Source organism: Sebastes umbrosus, chromosome 14, assembly GCF_015220745.1.
Source record: "Sebastes umbrosus isolate fSebUmb1 chromosome 14, fSebUmb1.pri, whole genome shotgun sequence".
Classification (NCBI taxonomy): Eukaryota; Metazoa; Chordata; class Actinopteri; order Perciformes; family Sebastidae; genus Sebastes; species Sebastes umbrosus.
The window spans coordinates 25,604,761-25,619,627 of NC_051282.1; the positions used below are offsets into that span (position 1 = coordinate 25,604,761).

Genomic DNA, 14,867 nt, shown 5'->3' on the forward strand with positions numbered 1-14,867 from the left:
TTTTCAATTTCAATTCAATTTATTTTTATATAGCGACAAATCATAACAGAAGTTATCTCGAGATGCTTTTTATATAGAGCAGGTCTAGACCGTTCTCTATAGTTTAGAGACCCAACAAGAGATCCCACCAAGAGCATTGCATTGGAATGCACTGTGGTCAGGAAAAACTCCCCATTAAGTGGGTAGAGCAGAATCAGAGCCAAGGGCTCTGGGTGGAAGGCAATCTGCTGTGACCGGTTGGGTTTTGAGAGAGAGAAAAAGTCACTCCTTCGAGCCGGATTTGAACCAGCGACCTAAGGATGCCTGGTATTTCCACTACAGTCCTCCGCTCTACCAACTGAGCTATCGAAGGGCTATCTGTTCTGTACCCATCAAGCAAAACAAACTCCAGCGAGCCAAAACTACACATACAATAAAGTATGAAAACACTTTGGGTTTCACACATTGCAGGAAAAGCAGAGCTAGACATCACGGCTAAAGCTGCATATACAAAATACATATATAGAAATAAGATTGACTGGATTATATTCACCAGAAGTATAAAACATTATAAGACCTTTATAAATTAAAGGGAAAAAAACACAAATTTGTGAGGGGAAATGTCTTTATTAAAATTAAAAAAAATAATTAATTAATTATGTCTGACAATGACTGATATATTTGACTTCAAGACATCTCTGATTACATACATGCTGAAAATAAAAAAATGTTACTGTATTAATTTAGATATTTAATAGATAAGTAAAAGTCCCTAGAAGTGTATGATTCAACTTTTTCCCACGGTGCAGTGTTTAAAAAGTTAACAAAAATGGCAATAAACAGTAATATCGAATTGCAATACTTAAAAATCGCAATACATATCGAATCGGCACCTAAGTATCGTGATAGTATCGAATCAGAAGATAGGTGAATCGTCCCAGCCCTAAACATGTTGCAGTTCTAGATTTTGCATCTTCAGTCCTTACAGATTTATAGTCTTGATAATATGACAGTCTTCCAACTGTTTGTATCTCGAGTAGTTTTTTTTTTTAAATAATGTACTTCTGCACAAGAGCATATGTTGACTCAACTTTTTAACATTTAGGTGGATTTTAAATAAAAAATATTATTGTTTTTAATGCTGTAAATTACTAAACTGATGCATCCATACATTTTGCTCTCCTTACTGCACTCTACTTACTATACTGTATATCTGCAGATAATACTGTTCTAGATGACACTGAGAACACCCAGAGGAATGATCTGAGTATATGGGTACACTTTCTGTTTCACAACTGAGAACACTTCAATAGAATAAAGATCATTTGGGTATAAAAAAAAAAAACATTCGGTGGGTCCACACAATCAGACTTTATACCCTATGACATCACAAGTTTGAGACTTACTACTCTGGTTTCTGGCTTTGAGAGAGAGGAGCTCATGTTCACACATATTGATTGAACTTTACTAGGAGATAACATATTGGAATGCTTAATTTGGGTGGTGTTCCCCTTTAAGGTCTTGTCTTCAATCATATTTTGGGGGGTGTAGTGATTCTACGTGGTCAAATGATTACACACATATTAAACATTTTTTAGTGATGCTTTAAAACATTTAATTTGGTTTGAAAATTTGTAAAAACTTTTTAAAAATAAAAGGGATTTATTAGTTTCCACCAGAATTACCTACAGTACATGTGAAGGAGTGTACAGAAGGCTCTGAAACAACATTTAGATCATAATGTAGGGAGATAAAAATGTATATGAACAATTAAATGGAACAAAAGAATGTGATTTTTTGTTGGAGATCAGTGGTGTATAGCTACATTTATAGCTGATGTTTGTCACGTGTTTTAGTAACGTTTGTGACTTGTTTTCCCGTGTTATGTTACATTGTTTCCACACGTATTTTACTCAATTTACGTACTTATTTCAAGCCCAACCATGACGTCTTTCCTAAACCTAACTAAATGGTTTTGTTACCTAAACCAAGCTGCGGATGTTACCGTAGTTTTGTTGCGTGGCATACAAATGACATGTGAAAAGCGGCGTACAAATAATACGGGAAAATGCTAAAATGTGTCCTCATGACACACAGAATGTCGTTTTAGTGTTGTGTCATTTATACGCCTTCACATCAGATTGCGTTCATAAAGTATAGTATACATGTAAATGAATTAACTGAGTTCCTATTAATGCATAGTGTAACTCAAATACACTGTTTGAATGTAGTTATAGTTTTATAGGTCAGTGAGCATCCGGTCTCAGTCATTACCTGTTTGCAAAGACTGTTTGCTTCTGCCAAGACTGACGTATGTGTGAGAGCGAGTGGAAAATATTTGTTGTGGCATCTTCAGCCATAGTGCTAATCCTCATAGCTGCTTACATACCAAAGACAAGCGCCCTTGCACGAAGCCAGGAAGTTATACTGTAATTAAGTGGCGTTGTCTGGAAGCTCCGTGCCTCTTACATAACTGTTATCAGAAGGAAACACTGTCAGACTCTCCCACACAGCAGCACTCAAGTATCCATATGCTATACATAGACTTTACTGATGTTTGTATTAATCCATTTGCCTTATTGGTGACAGACACAGCGGTTTTCTTATCACCATTATTGTTGAAATAAACCTTTAAACACCACTTTGCCAGAGAATGTAAAATTAGTAAACAAGCCAGGTTATTAACTGGGTCAGAATGACAGAGAGGACGTTCATTTCCTTCCCGGCTTAGTCATAACACACTTTCATTTCCTTCCCTCTTCTGTGTAATCTGCTGTGTTTTAGGCTTACTGAGTTTGGGGAAAAGACAAGAGTTAAACAAGGGAGGGGTGAAAAATGAGAACAGCTGGCTGAGTACGAATTAGGCGTGGTTTTCAATTCCTTCCGTATGCTCTCTGAGGGTCTTTAGATCTCAGAAAAGACAGGAAAACACAGCCGAAAGTGTGGAGTCAGCCTAGCTCAACCAAATCAGCTTTAAGTTGACGAGAGGAACACTCAAACATGGCAACTCTCAGCAGTAATGATGAGGAGAACTTGGAGGAGAGCCAACAAGACACAGACGTAAAGGAGGAGCCGACCACCGAGACGTCCGACACGCTGCTCCCAGAAGACGTATTATGTGACTCCTGCATGGACGGCCCCAAGCAAAGCTCTGAAATCCTGCCTGACCTGTCTGGTTTCTTACTGCGAGGCTCACCTCAGACCCCATGTGGAGAACGCCAAATTTCAAAACCACCGTCTGGTGGATCCCCTCCACGACATCGACTGTCGGACCTGTGAGGTTCATCAGCTCCCCCTCGAGCGCTTCTGTCTGATGGATGGCTGCTGTGTGTGTCTGGACTGTGAGAGGCAGGAGCACGAAGGGCACGCGACTGCATCTGTGGGGGAGGCACGGACGCAGATTGAGGTCTTTAAACTATTTCCTTTTTATGATGTCAAAAGGGCAACATATTAATGTAGGATATGTCCGTAATTTGCAGCATCTGTTGCAGTTGTGTTAGTGATGATTGTTTGTGCTGTAGACTGAGCTTCAGAAGAAACAAGAAGAGATCAGTCAGAGAGCCTCAGCAACTGAAAAAGCAATTGGAAAGCTACAGAGCAACAATGACGTAATTAAGGTATGTTACATAGGCTTATGTTACATTGATTTAATGCACAATGGTCTGGTTTAAATAAGTTTTTTTCTCTTCTGCCCTTCAGTCTTCAGTGCAGGAGGTTTGTGTTACAGTTGAGCAGCAGTTTGCCAGGCTGCAGACCGCCATACAGGAAGCCAGAAAAGGGGTGGTGGAGTTGCTGGAGGCAGAGCAGAGTCAGGCCCTCAGACAGGCAGAGAGCATCCAGACACATCTGGAGCAGAGGAGAACAGAGCTGATGAAAACCGCAGCTCAGATGAACAAACTGTCCAAGGGCAAGTCCGACGTCGACTTCCTGCAGGTACAAAATATCTGAAATATTTGAGATAATAATAAATAAAGTCTCTGATGTCTCTCATATGATCTGGGATTAGCACAGGATGTTCTCTGAGACAGAAGAGGACGCCGGGGTGTTGACAGTGTACACAGAGACTACAGAGAGCGGAGAAAAGTTCTGGATCAGAGAAAAGAAAATGCATGTTATTTTTGTTTTGCTTGTTCCAGGAATACTCCGAGTGGAAGAAAGGAGTGGCTGATGTGTGTCTGCCTAGTCCGTACGTCAACCGCATGGACCATCTGACCTCTTATGTCCAAGTGGTGACTGATGCTACACAGGAGCTGTGTGACCTGATCGTCTCCTCCTACAAGGACAAACTGAAATGTGTCTGTAAAAGTGGTTAGTGTTTATCATATTTTATACTTTTTATCATACATGATCTCGCTCCTCATGAAGAAAACGGCCTCAGATATGCTTTTTTTCAGCCGTGCCAGCGCAACTGACTCACAAAGCCGCTATCATGGCTGTAGACTAGAGGTCGACCGACAGCGTATTTTTAAAGGCCGATATAATAACGATAGTTTGGAGCAGGAAAAAGCCGATAAATCGGACGATATCTTCTTTACTTCTGCAGCAGCCACTTTTGCATATGCCGTTTTTGATAACTCTGTTTTTTGTCTCTCCGAATTCAATCTTTCGTAAGAGAATATCCTGAAGTGTGATTTGGTGGATTACAGCGTTGAAATATGTTCTATTTAATTACAATGCGCTGTTCTGTGGCTTACAGTATGACTGGCCAGTATTAATTCTGTTGCTGTTGAAATGCTACTCTTACAAACCGATAATGTTCGTGCATATTCCCAGGGTAAGGAGGATCCTAAAGTATGCGATTTCATCTAATGAATGAATGGTTACGTGGCTGGATTATGTAGAAAAGAGAACGCCAAATTGGTAAATTAAAGTGAATTACAGTGAATGATTTCTTTTCCTCCCTGTCTGCCTGTCTTGTATCGTGGGCAAAGATCTGATAGTGTTACGCTATATATTCGAGAGATAGCCTTGACTTTGTGTATGAAAAAAACAGTGATGTACGTCCCTGCGTGCCGAGTTCCACCGATAACGATAGTTTGTAAAACGTCATATCGGCGCCGATTAATCAGTCTACCTCGACTGTAGACTTTTAGTCTTGTTTTTCAATCTTTCTTTGCTCAGCTTCATTTTTTTAAACTTCTCTATTTATCAGTACATTCAGTACTGTAGAAAGAAGTGTACTAATCCTCATGTTTTACCAAAATACCAAATAGTCTCTCTTATTAACCAGGTACTAAATCCCAGATGCCAGAATCTCAACCTTCATCCCTGCCTGATCCTGAGACGCGAGAGGACTTTTTGAAATGTAAACACACTTTTCTACGTAAGCACTAAACAGACATGATTCAAATATTTTGTTTTAATGCTGTTATCTCAAGATCACGAGTTAAGTATTTTGTTATCTCGTAAAAAACAAGCTTAGTTAACTCGATATAAAACCAGATTGAGCTACATGATGTCAGCTCGATCTGGTCCATTTGAATGCATTTACAGTCGGCTGATTTGACCCAAGCATTATAAGTAATAAAATAAAACAACTTTTTGTTTTCTCATGAGAGCAAGTTAATTATCTTGTGATCTTGAGATGACAAAACTCGTTATCTCGAGTTAACAAGATAATTAACTTACGATCTCCAAGATAACGGTATTAAAAAAAATGTTGAATCATGTCCGTTTAGGGCTTCCATACTTCAATGTATTATCAGTTCAGTTTTCTGTTCGTTGAATCGTACTGTTTCATTTGTATTATGAATTATTCACAAATGATATTTCCCCTGTAATGTAGACACAAGGAGTCTGACCTTTGACCCAGACACCACCCATCGCTTCCTGCGTGTAACGGAGGACAACAGGAAGCTGACCAACACCAGCCCCTGGCAGCACAGCTACCCAGAACACCCTGGTCGCTTCGAATACTGGCGCCAGGCGATGACTTCCGACAGCCTCTACCTGGGGAGGCACTACATCGAGGCAGAGCTGAGTGGGGAGGGGGCACACATGGGCGTCACGTACAAGAGCATCGATCGTAAGGGGGAGCAAAGCACCAGCTGCATCACCGGGAACGACTTCTCCTGGTGCGCGGGGAGGAACAGCCGAGGCTTCTTCTCCTGGCACGCTGGCGTGGAGACGCTCTTGGACGCCACGGGTGTCACAAGAGTTGGCTTGTATGTGGACTTTCATCGAGGCTCTTTGTGTTTTTATGATGTAACCGGTTCTATGAGGCCGCTCCACACGTACACGGCTGATTTCATGGAGCCTTTATACCTTACAGCCTGGCTGTCAAAGAAAGACAATGTAGTTTCTCTGATTGATTCAAAGTGACACCACAATGATTATCTGCCTTGACTGCAAAAGAAAGATGAGTGTGTTATTATAGGTGTTTGTTGAGGTTACATAACAAGTTATAAACCTGTGCAGCAGTACAGTAGGTGTGTTGGGAACATATTGCACCTTTATTGCTCTTGAATGTGATATGAATGAGGAAACAAAGTACACAACTGTCTGCCAACAATTCTTTTATTTGTCTTACAAGCGCATTTGCTGAATGATTATGAAGCTATTAGAGGATTTATTGTTTATGTAAAATTATCAAGTTAACACAAAAGTACTCGTTAACATCCTTAAAGTTCACAACTTCAGGCATTGAAATCAGTTTCATTCTCGTCATAACATGGATTCACAAAGTGCACACCTGTCTGAGTCATGGAGATTGAGTGATTAGGGCCAGTCGCGTACGCACCGGGAATATCAGGCAGCATGTTGGGTTTGTCAAAAATGGGATTATCATAGCCATGGTCGAGAGGCCCGCCGAGGTCGCCGACGACGTCGCTGCTCCTCTTAAAGCTTCTCAGAGACGGCAGCGAAGGCAGCGCCGACGGCATCTGAACAACCCCCTTACGAATCAGGACAACTGCGATGGTAATGAGTGTAATCATACTCAAAACTCCAAACACAGCTCCGACCACCATCCCAGTGTTGCCTCCTGGCGGATCAGTGCTGTCCCCAGAGGAGGCTTGAAATTCAGCCCCAGTGATTCCCATGTCGGAGCCGTGAGAACGGACGTCCTGTAATATGTCCCGGGCCAGACCGTCTGACTGTGTTCCCTTCTCTCCATCCACGATAACCACCTGGATCTCAGGCGAGGCGCCAAAAGGGATGATCCCCAATAACCGCTGTGACCTGAAGACTTTAGACATGCCGAGCTGGAGGGATTTGTATTGCGGCTGGATGAGAAACAGGTGATGGATCCGTTGCCTGTAAGTTTGCAGGTTGAAACCAGCGGCGTAATGAATGGTGACGATGGCGCCGCAGACATGGCAGCAGTGTCCTGCAGGGAGGAGAGGCTTCTTACAGCTCAGAGAGGGACAATCTACATAGATACAGATCCGCAGATTGTTCATAGAGTTCCCACAGTCACAGCCACTAGGATCCCCACACTCTGGGCTTCCAGCGGTGACAGCAGTGGATCCATGAAACTGCAGCTGGCCCGAGCGTGAGCTGAGATACTGGGAGAACTCAGATCTGCTTTCAAACTTCTTCCCCAGCACTGAGACAGATTTGACAGGAACGCTAGACTCATCGGCGGTGGTGTCCACCCTGAAAGAGGAGAGTTCTTTGAAAACCACATCATCATAGTGGCAGGGGACGCTCTCCTCGTGGACTGAGAATAAGAAGTTCCCACGCTGCAGGTCGTCCTGAGTTGCAGCTGCCTGCCACAGAGCTGGGTTAAACCACTTAAGGGAATCTGTATCTTTGAACTGGGTTGTGACACCCACTCCACAGCCTGGATCTCGTCCGCTCACGACATAAAATCCAGCTCTTTTATTCAGGATGAACTCTCCATCGTTTGGCAAGACCATCTCCTGCACAGCATGCGCGTCCTCCACAAACACAGACACTTTTCTCCCGGATAGAAACTGAACTATGTCGTTGCCACACGGGACAGCTCCTGTGTCCCAGTTGGTCTTATTCTCATAGTTGGTGTCAGGAATCCACTGTTTGAGGAGGGCATCCGCCGCCCCGATAAGACAGAAGAAGAGAAGGAGCGCGTCTGGTGTCTTCAGCATCTTGGATATTTGTGACGGACTGAGAGAACATCAGGTGACCTTTGTCTCCAACCTTGTGACTGACACATGAGTGCTTACCAGTAAAGTTGATGAGCTCTGAACCACATCAACCTGCTCGAGCAGCTGACTTGTAAACGATTTACATTTTCTGCAACAACAGAGCTGCCTTATGTTTTTTTTTAGATTGTGTATCATCAGAATATCTTATGAACAAATTCTTCTTCAATTTCTAGAGTCCAGTGGTTATCCAGATGTGGGCTTTTCTCCCTCTCTCCTGTCTTTTCTTCTGTTTCTTCTTCTTCCTATTTCTCCAACTGCAGTTTATACTGAAAGTAAGTAAATGATAAGGTATTCTCCTTTTGCAGAGACAACATTTTCTAACAGGACAACTTCTGGACAGTCCTCTCAGGTCCTTCTGCCCCTCATTTACTTTGGAGTCCGCCTGGAAACTTTGCTGAGGTTTTCTCTATGAACATCAGGACTACTATTAAACTAAAGGTTAAAACTATTATTTAAAGGTTCCATATCATGCTCATTTTCAGGTTAATATTTTGTGTTTCTACTAGAACATGTTTACATGCTGTAATGTTCAAAGAACCCTTTATTTTCCTCGTACTGTCTGCTGAATATGCCTGTATTTACCCTCTGTCTGAAACGCTCCGTTTTAGCTCATTTCAACGGAATTTCAACGAAATTGCGTTGCTAGGCAACAACTTGGGTCAATGTTTACTTCCTGTCAGCTGATGTCTTTGCAATAAAAACTACTAAACAACTAAAAAAGACAAAAACGGGTCTATGTGGGTCTCTTAGGGTTGAAGGAAGCAAATGTAATAATATCGCTCTTGGCTTATTAAAATTAATATGAAATCCAATTAAGTTACAGATATAAAACTGTATTAAACATGACATATAACAACTTTAAATTTCATTAAGGGCCTTTATCATATAAGTTTATTAATTATGTTGGTGTTTAAAGCAGCAGTGCGTAGAATTGGAGCAAATATGATTTAAAAAAAAAAAAGTTATTTTTATAAAACAGTCACTATATCCTGACAGTAGTGCATGAGACAGGTAATCGGGAAAAAATCATGCTGTCAATCACTTGCAAACTCCGATAAAACTGTCAAACTAGGCAGCGCTGATCAAATATAAATCAATATTCTGTTACCTGTAATGCCTATTTCTCTCCTCAAAATGTTTTCAGAAACCTCTTCTGTTTAGTTGTAAAATGAAATAGTTTGTGACCCAGCAGCCATGTTGAGATCAGTTGAGGAAATTAAAACTAGATTTTTTAAAGCCTGAAAACAGAGCCATGAGGAGGTGCAGAAGTCTAGTTTTCTCTCAGAACACTTGAATTACAATATGCTGAAAGATTATTATGAAATTTTTTCCCCAATGATGACAAAACATATTTTGCCTACTGCAGGTTTAAGTTACAGAAAACTGAATTAAATGACATTTAACAACTTTAAATGATGTTTAGGACCTCATTCAAGATTCTCACACATCATTATTGTCATATGCACTTATTGAGAGCCACTTTATCTTATATCTTTATCTTTATTAGGGTGTTTGATGATACATTTTAGCTTCATATGTACTTAGGAAGCATACTGCCTTGTTGTATAATTAAGGTCACTGGGTTTCCAAATGTCCTGAGTCAGCAGGTTTTCACTCAGTAATCCTTCTGTCTGGTATAGCTACAGGTACCAGGATAATATGCATTAAAAAAAATTAGAGCACACACACACACACCCTCATTGAACCTGGATGTGCCCTGAGGCAGAGCCTCTCACCTGTTTGCCACACAGTCATGCCAAACATATTGTTGGCACGGAATAACAATAAAATGCGTTGGCCAAAAGTGTGATCGGTTAATTGACTTGGATCGGATATCTCTGAGGGCGCGTGAGGAGCTAATCAGCTGAAACTAATTACACCTGTGTGCGTGTGTGACCTCATTTACTGCACCTCGTGCGCTGCGCCAGCTTCCTGTGCGAGCTTCACCTGCAGCTCTCTGTGTGTGTGTGTTTGCATGCATTCATGTCTTCTGAGCATTTTAACGTCGTTGAGTCTCCATCTGGTCGGGGGGACACCATGAAGACTGTAGCTCAGCAGGTGTTCCGGACCTGCAACAAACTTGTCTCCAGGTAAACGTGTGGTGATGTGTTTTCACGCAGGAGTCATTATGTTTTAATCATCTGGGCAGAGTAATACTATTATTACTTCAATGTTAACTCACCTACTTCAAGATACAGTCCCCTGGCCACTTGTTTAGGCACATTAATGCAATCCAATCCAACATATCTGCCACAAATTCTGCATTTAGGCAGTTTATTTATTTTAAGTTAACTTTTTGTCAGTAGTGTTGTAGGCCTACTGGACTGCATTATATTGAAATGTGTTTCTAATGGTCTTCCCCATACTTTAATAGGCTACTCTTTTAAAAAGTAAGCACAAGTATACCTTTCTGTAGGCCTACAAGGCAAGAATATTTAATTATACTTTTCTTAAGTAATTTATATCTCAATCAAAAGATTAAGTATAAGTCGGCCTACAAGCCAAGTATACTTAGTCTTTTCTGTATACTTGTCAGTATGAGCCAAGTATACTTATGTAAACATTTGTTATACAAGTATATCTCTGATAGGTACATAAAAAGGAAACTGAAAGTATGCTCTCTTATTTTAAGTTTAAAAGAAGTATACTAATAGCACACTTGACTAAACTTAATTTTGGTAAGGACGTTCATGTTTGTGAAATGGAAACTTGCAGACAGTTGAACATCTTGTGTCCAGTAGTTAAACTTTATAAATGGAAAATATTTGCATATTCACAGATGTCTGGATTTTTCAGTGAGGGAGAAGGAGTGGCTGCAATTTTAAGACATGTTTAAAGAAGTAATTTACTTTTTTGTTGGTTAAAACACTCATCATACTTACTGTATATCTTAAAATGTGTCGGGGATATTTAAACTAAAACGTAAGGCTGTTCCTTTTAATCGACAGATCTGTAAAACTAAGTTTCTCCACAAAGAATCACACAAAAGCACCACTTTAAATCTTGTTTCCCTGAGATGTGCTCATAAGTTTCTTAGAAAAAAGTCATTCAGCAGTGAAAAAAACCATAAAAACGTACTAATTGACTAAAGAAGTCTTGGTCGACTAAAACCAAAAAGAAAGATCAGTCCATTAATTGACTGAGAGAGGGCAGCCGTGTTTATTTATGGTACGCTACTGAGCTTTTTAAGGCCCTTATAGGCCTACAATATGTGTGCTCATAAAACAAAATCTTGTTTTTATCAGTTGATAACCTAAACAGTGTTGGATAATTGCTGTTTGCCTGACCTCGATTTTGACTTGGCTCCTTTGTAGGAAAACGCCAAATGTGGTGGAGGCCCATCCGTCCAACATCGAGACGGCAGCACACATGGACAACATCCAACATCTGCCCAGTCCTTCCATTACTCCCAGTGTGGATGCTGCCAGGGAGAGCGCTCACCATGTGGATGCGGTGATGGAGAGGGCCCACCACGGCGGCGGGTGGCTCCTGTCTGGCATCATCTGCATCAACATCCTGATCCTGGGCTGCGCTCTGGTCAGCGGCAGCGCCTTCAACAGCGTGGCCATCACTGCTGTGCACAGGCAAATCTTCCTCATCGTCCTCCTCCTCCTCACCATGCTGTGGATGCTGTTTTACACGGTCGTCACCTCTCGACGGGATCAAGCTGTGTTGTTCAAAGACAGCCATGCGGGGCCTGTGTGGCTCCGAGGTCAGTGACTGTCTGGGTTTCTGTTTCAGATGAGAGACATTTCAAGGCTTTAATAATCACTTTAATGTTTATATTTCAGGTGGACTTCTGCTGTTCGGGCTTCTCAGTCTCCTCATGGACATCTTCAAGATTGCCACCTATGTGGGCTACCTTCACTGTGATTCTGCTGTTAAAGTCGCCTTCCCTGTTGTGCAAGCCGTGTTTCTGTCTGTCCAGGTTGTTGCATTTTAAAAACATTACGATTATGCGTTGCAAGAACATGCAGTCTTGGGAAAAACTTAACAAAACCTGTTTTTTTTTTTTAGACATACTTCCTGTGGATTCATGCAAAGGACTGTGTGCAACTACACACAAACTTTACACGGTAAATTATTTCCTGTTCTCACTAGAGAATCTACCTTTTTAATCTCGCAGGACACTCATGTTGTCACTCTTTTCATGCAGGTGCGGGCTCACTCTCACGCTTTCAACGAACCTGGTGGTGTGGATGGCAGCCGTGACCGAGGAGTCGCTTCACCAGACGGAGATTCCCGATCTAAATGTCAACGTCTCGCACAAGATGTACAGAGGTATTTAGGCGTGGTTGTTTTCTATTTTAATCTGCTTCCTTGAAGGAACGGTGTGTAACATTTAGGATGATCTATTGGTAGAAATGGAATATAATAAGTATGTTTTCTTTCAATGTATCCTCATACAACGGTTCGTATAATATCAAAGTTTTTTCTCATTTCCTATTTGTTTTCCTACGAATGTCCAGCAACATGTGACGCACGTGTCAATTTCTGCTCCAGCCTTTTCCAAATAAATTTACGTCTTCACAGGCAACAACTTTGTTAGGTTAAGGCAACAAAAATACTTTGGGAAAAGATCGTGGTTTGGGTTAAAACAAGACATGTATAAGTCAGGACCGTGTGTGGTCAGTCTGTGAATCTGTGGCTAAATTGTTATAGAAATAGTCAGTGGTCATGTCTATAATGTTAAATCCAGCGGTACATGTCCACCAGGTCTTGCGAAGACACTAGGGAAAGCTCCACTCAACTGGCCGTTCAAGCCGTTCTCGTGTCACCGTTCCCGTTAGACGCCGCCAGATCTTACATGCTGCACCTTTTTAATAAGAGAAAAATAACTCAAAACTTTCCATTTCAGCCAGCTATGATGACAATAAGTGTGTATGCAATCACTCGATGTGCGACACCTTCAAAGAGGCCTTCTACTACCTGTACCCCTTCAACATAGAGTACAGCCTCTTTGCCTCGGCGATGGCCTACGTCATGTGGAAAAACGTCGGCCGGCTCGTGGAGGATCACAGCCACCACAGCGTTAAGTTCCGTCTAAAGGACGTGTGTTTTGGACCTGTCACGGGAATCCTCCTGGTGCTGGCCGGACTCGTAACGTTCATAGTGTACGAGGTGGAGATTATGACAGAGGACGAGAAGAAGAGAAACATGGCGCTGCTGATTCATTTCATCATGAATATAGTGATCGTGAGCATGATGTCCGTCTTCACTGTCATCGGCTGCATCATCTACCGGCTGGACCACAGGGAGCACGTGTCGGAGAAAAACCCAACTCGCAGCCTGGATGTGGGGCTGCTGGTCGGAGCCTCGATGGGACAGTTCATCATCAGCTACTTTACCATCATAGCCGTGGTGGCGACGGGAGCCAGAGGGTACCTGAACGCCCTCAACCTGTCCTGGGCCGTGCTGACGGTGCTCCAGCTCGGCCTGCAGAACTACTTCATCATCGAGGGCCTCCACCGGGAGCCCTTCCATGTGATGCAGGAAGATGCTCTGCACACGAACGCTCACGCCTTCCAGGAACATCCAGAGATGACCGTCGTTCTGGAGAGCCACAAGTCCACCTACTTCCTGACTCCAAGTTGGAAGAGAAGAGTGCTGAAGGAAGTCTGTGCCTTTCTGCTGCTCGCTAACGTCATCGTAAGTTTCTCCTTATTAACTATCATTGCAACAAATCAAAGTGTTTTCCTGTTGAAAGGCTTATTCCCTCTCTCCGTCTTGACAGCTGTGGATCATGCCGGCCTTCGGTGCTCGCCCCCAGTTCGATCACCCCGTCGAGATCAGATTCTACAGATTCACGATGTGGGCGGCCATCGTCAATATCGGACTTCCTTTTGGAATCTTCTACCGTATGCACTCTGTCGCCAGTCTCTTCGAGGTGTACTTAATCACTTAGACGGACTCATTTTTAGCATGGAGAGCAATTTTATGATTTATTTTATTTATTAAATGTTTAAATTGAACTTGTTATATTAATAAATTTTAACATTTAAAAAAATGTCATGTATTGTCATCAGTTGGCTAACCTTTAAATTACCATATATGAATTTATATTTACCCATGAGGGTCATGTTTAATGATGTGCTGCATGTTACAGGCAATTGCATTTACACGTGTGGTAATTTATGACCATGAAATTTGATCAATCGGTAATTAAAAATAAACAATAACTGCTTGTGACCCCTTGTCACAGGTTTAATTATGGTCTATATTAATTGTGGTTATCAAAGGTATAATTTTGGATTTTCAATTACTTTTTATTTTAGTTTTGACTTTTCGAGTTTAGTTTTAGTTAGATTTCAGAATGTGTTGTGCTACAGAAAATCTAGTTTTATGATGGTTTGTTTTTGTTAGGGCCAGCTATAATGTCTCAAAAGTATGTCTACATACATACAAAATATATGGTTGGAGAACTGTGTAGGAATGGCCATAATGTTTAATCTTTAATCTTCATGCTACTTTAGTGTCTGATGTAAAGCAATTGCGGCACAGCGCTGTATCCCAGAAGGTCAAGTCTGTTCAATTTCACTGGTTTAATGTCACGAGTTGACGGATATTCTCTTTTTTTCGGTAGCTACATTTTAGTTTTTTAGCTTTAATATAGATTTTATTTCTATTAGCTTTTTAATCAGACTAAATCTTAAAGGATGTAGTTTATATTTAGTTTCAGTTTGCTAAAAACATTTTTCACTGCTTAAATTCATTTTAGTTCACTATAATAACCCCGGTGATTATTCCTTAAATTGTTAAATT

The 14,867-nt window shown here is 41.5% G+C and overlaps 3 protein-coding genes and 1 non-coding gene across 4 annotated transcripts; 2 read left to right on the top strand and 2 right to left on the bottom strand.

Annotated features, from left to right (window-relative positions):
* Positions 1-265: 265 nt before the first annotated feature.
* Positions 266-352, bottom strand: trnay-gua. Its single transcript is given in 2 exon segments — positions 266-301; positions 316-352. It is a non-coding gene; the product is annotated as a tRNA-Tyr (tRNA).
* A 2,406-nt stretch (positions 353-2,758) lies between these two features.
* Positions 2,759-6,632, top strand: LOC119501019 (tripartite motif-containing protein 16-like). The gene is given in 7 exon segments (XM_037791094.1): positions 2,759-3,114; positions 3,116-3,385; positions 3,501-3,596; positions 3,679-3,912; positions 4,116-4,287; positions 5,210-5,284; positions 5,765-6,632. Coding segments are annotated over 7 exon segments (1,518 nt in total). The 5' UTR covers positions 2,759-2,979; the 3' UTR covers positions 6,301-6,632.
* amn (amnion associated transmembrane protein) lies at positions 6,491-8,260 on the bottom strand. The gene has a single exon (XM_037791095.1). It carries the CDS (start codon positions 8,043-8,045, stop codon positions 6,615-6,617), a length of 1,431 nt encoding a protein of 476 aa, XP_037647023.1. The 5' UTR covers positions 8,046-8,260; the 3' UTR covers positions 6,491-6,614.
* A 1,748-nt stretch (positions 8,261-10,008) lies between these two features.
* LOC119501029 (proton channel OTOP2-like) lies at positions 10,009-14,112 on the top strand. Its single transcript, XM_037791104.1, has 7 exons — positions 10,009-10,195; positions 11,420-11,817; positions 11,897-12,033; positions 12,123-12,181; positions 12,262-12,386; positions 12,964-13,754; positions 13,840-14,112. The coding sequence occupies exons 1-7, from the start codon at positions 10,089-10,091 to the stop codon at positions 14,008-14,010; spliced, it is 1,788 nt and encodes a 595-aa protein (XP_037647032.1). The 5' UTR covers positions 10,009-10,088; the 3' UTR covers positions 14,011-14,112.
* The last annotated feature ends 755 nt before the right edge of the window (positions 14,113-14,867 follow it).

Bases quoted from the DNA above. Each gene is read 5' to 3' on its own strand.
- amn (XM_037791095.1), bottom strand. From the start codon at position 8,045: ATGCTGAAGACACCAGACGCGCTCCTTCTCTTCTTCTGTCTTATCGGG.
- LOC119501029 (XM_037791104.1), top strand. From the start codon at position 10,089: ATGTCTTCTGAGCATTTTAACGTCGTTGAGTCTCCATCTGGTCGGGGG. The intron at 11,818-11,896 runs GTCAGTGACTGT...TTTATATTTCAG, and splicing joins GGGGCCTGTGTGGCTCCGAG to GTGGACTTCTGCTGTTCGGG. The intron at 12,182-12,261 runs GTAAATTATTTC...CTTTTCATGCAG, and splicing joins CTACACACAAACTTTACACG to GTGCGGGCTCACTCTCACGC.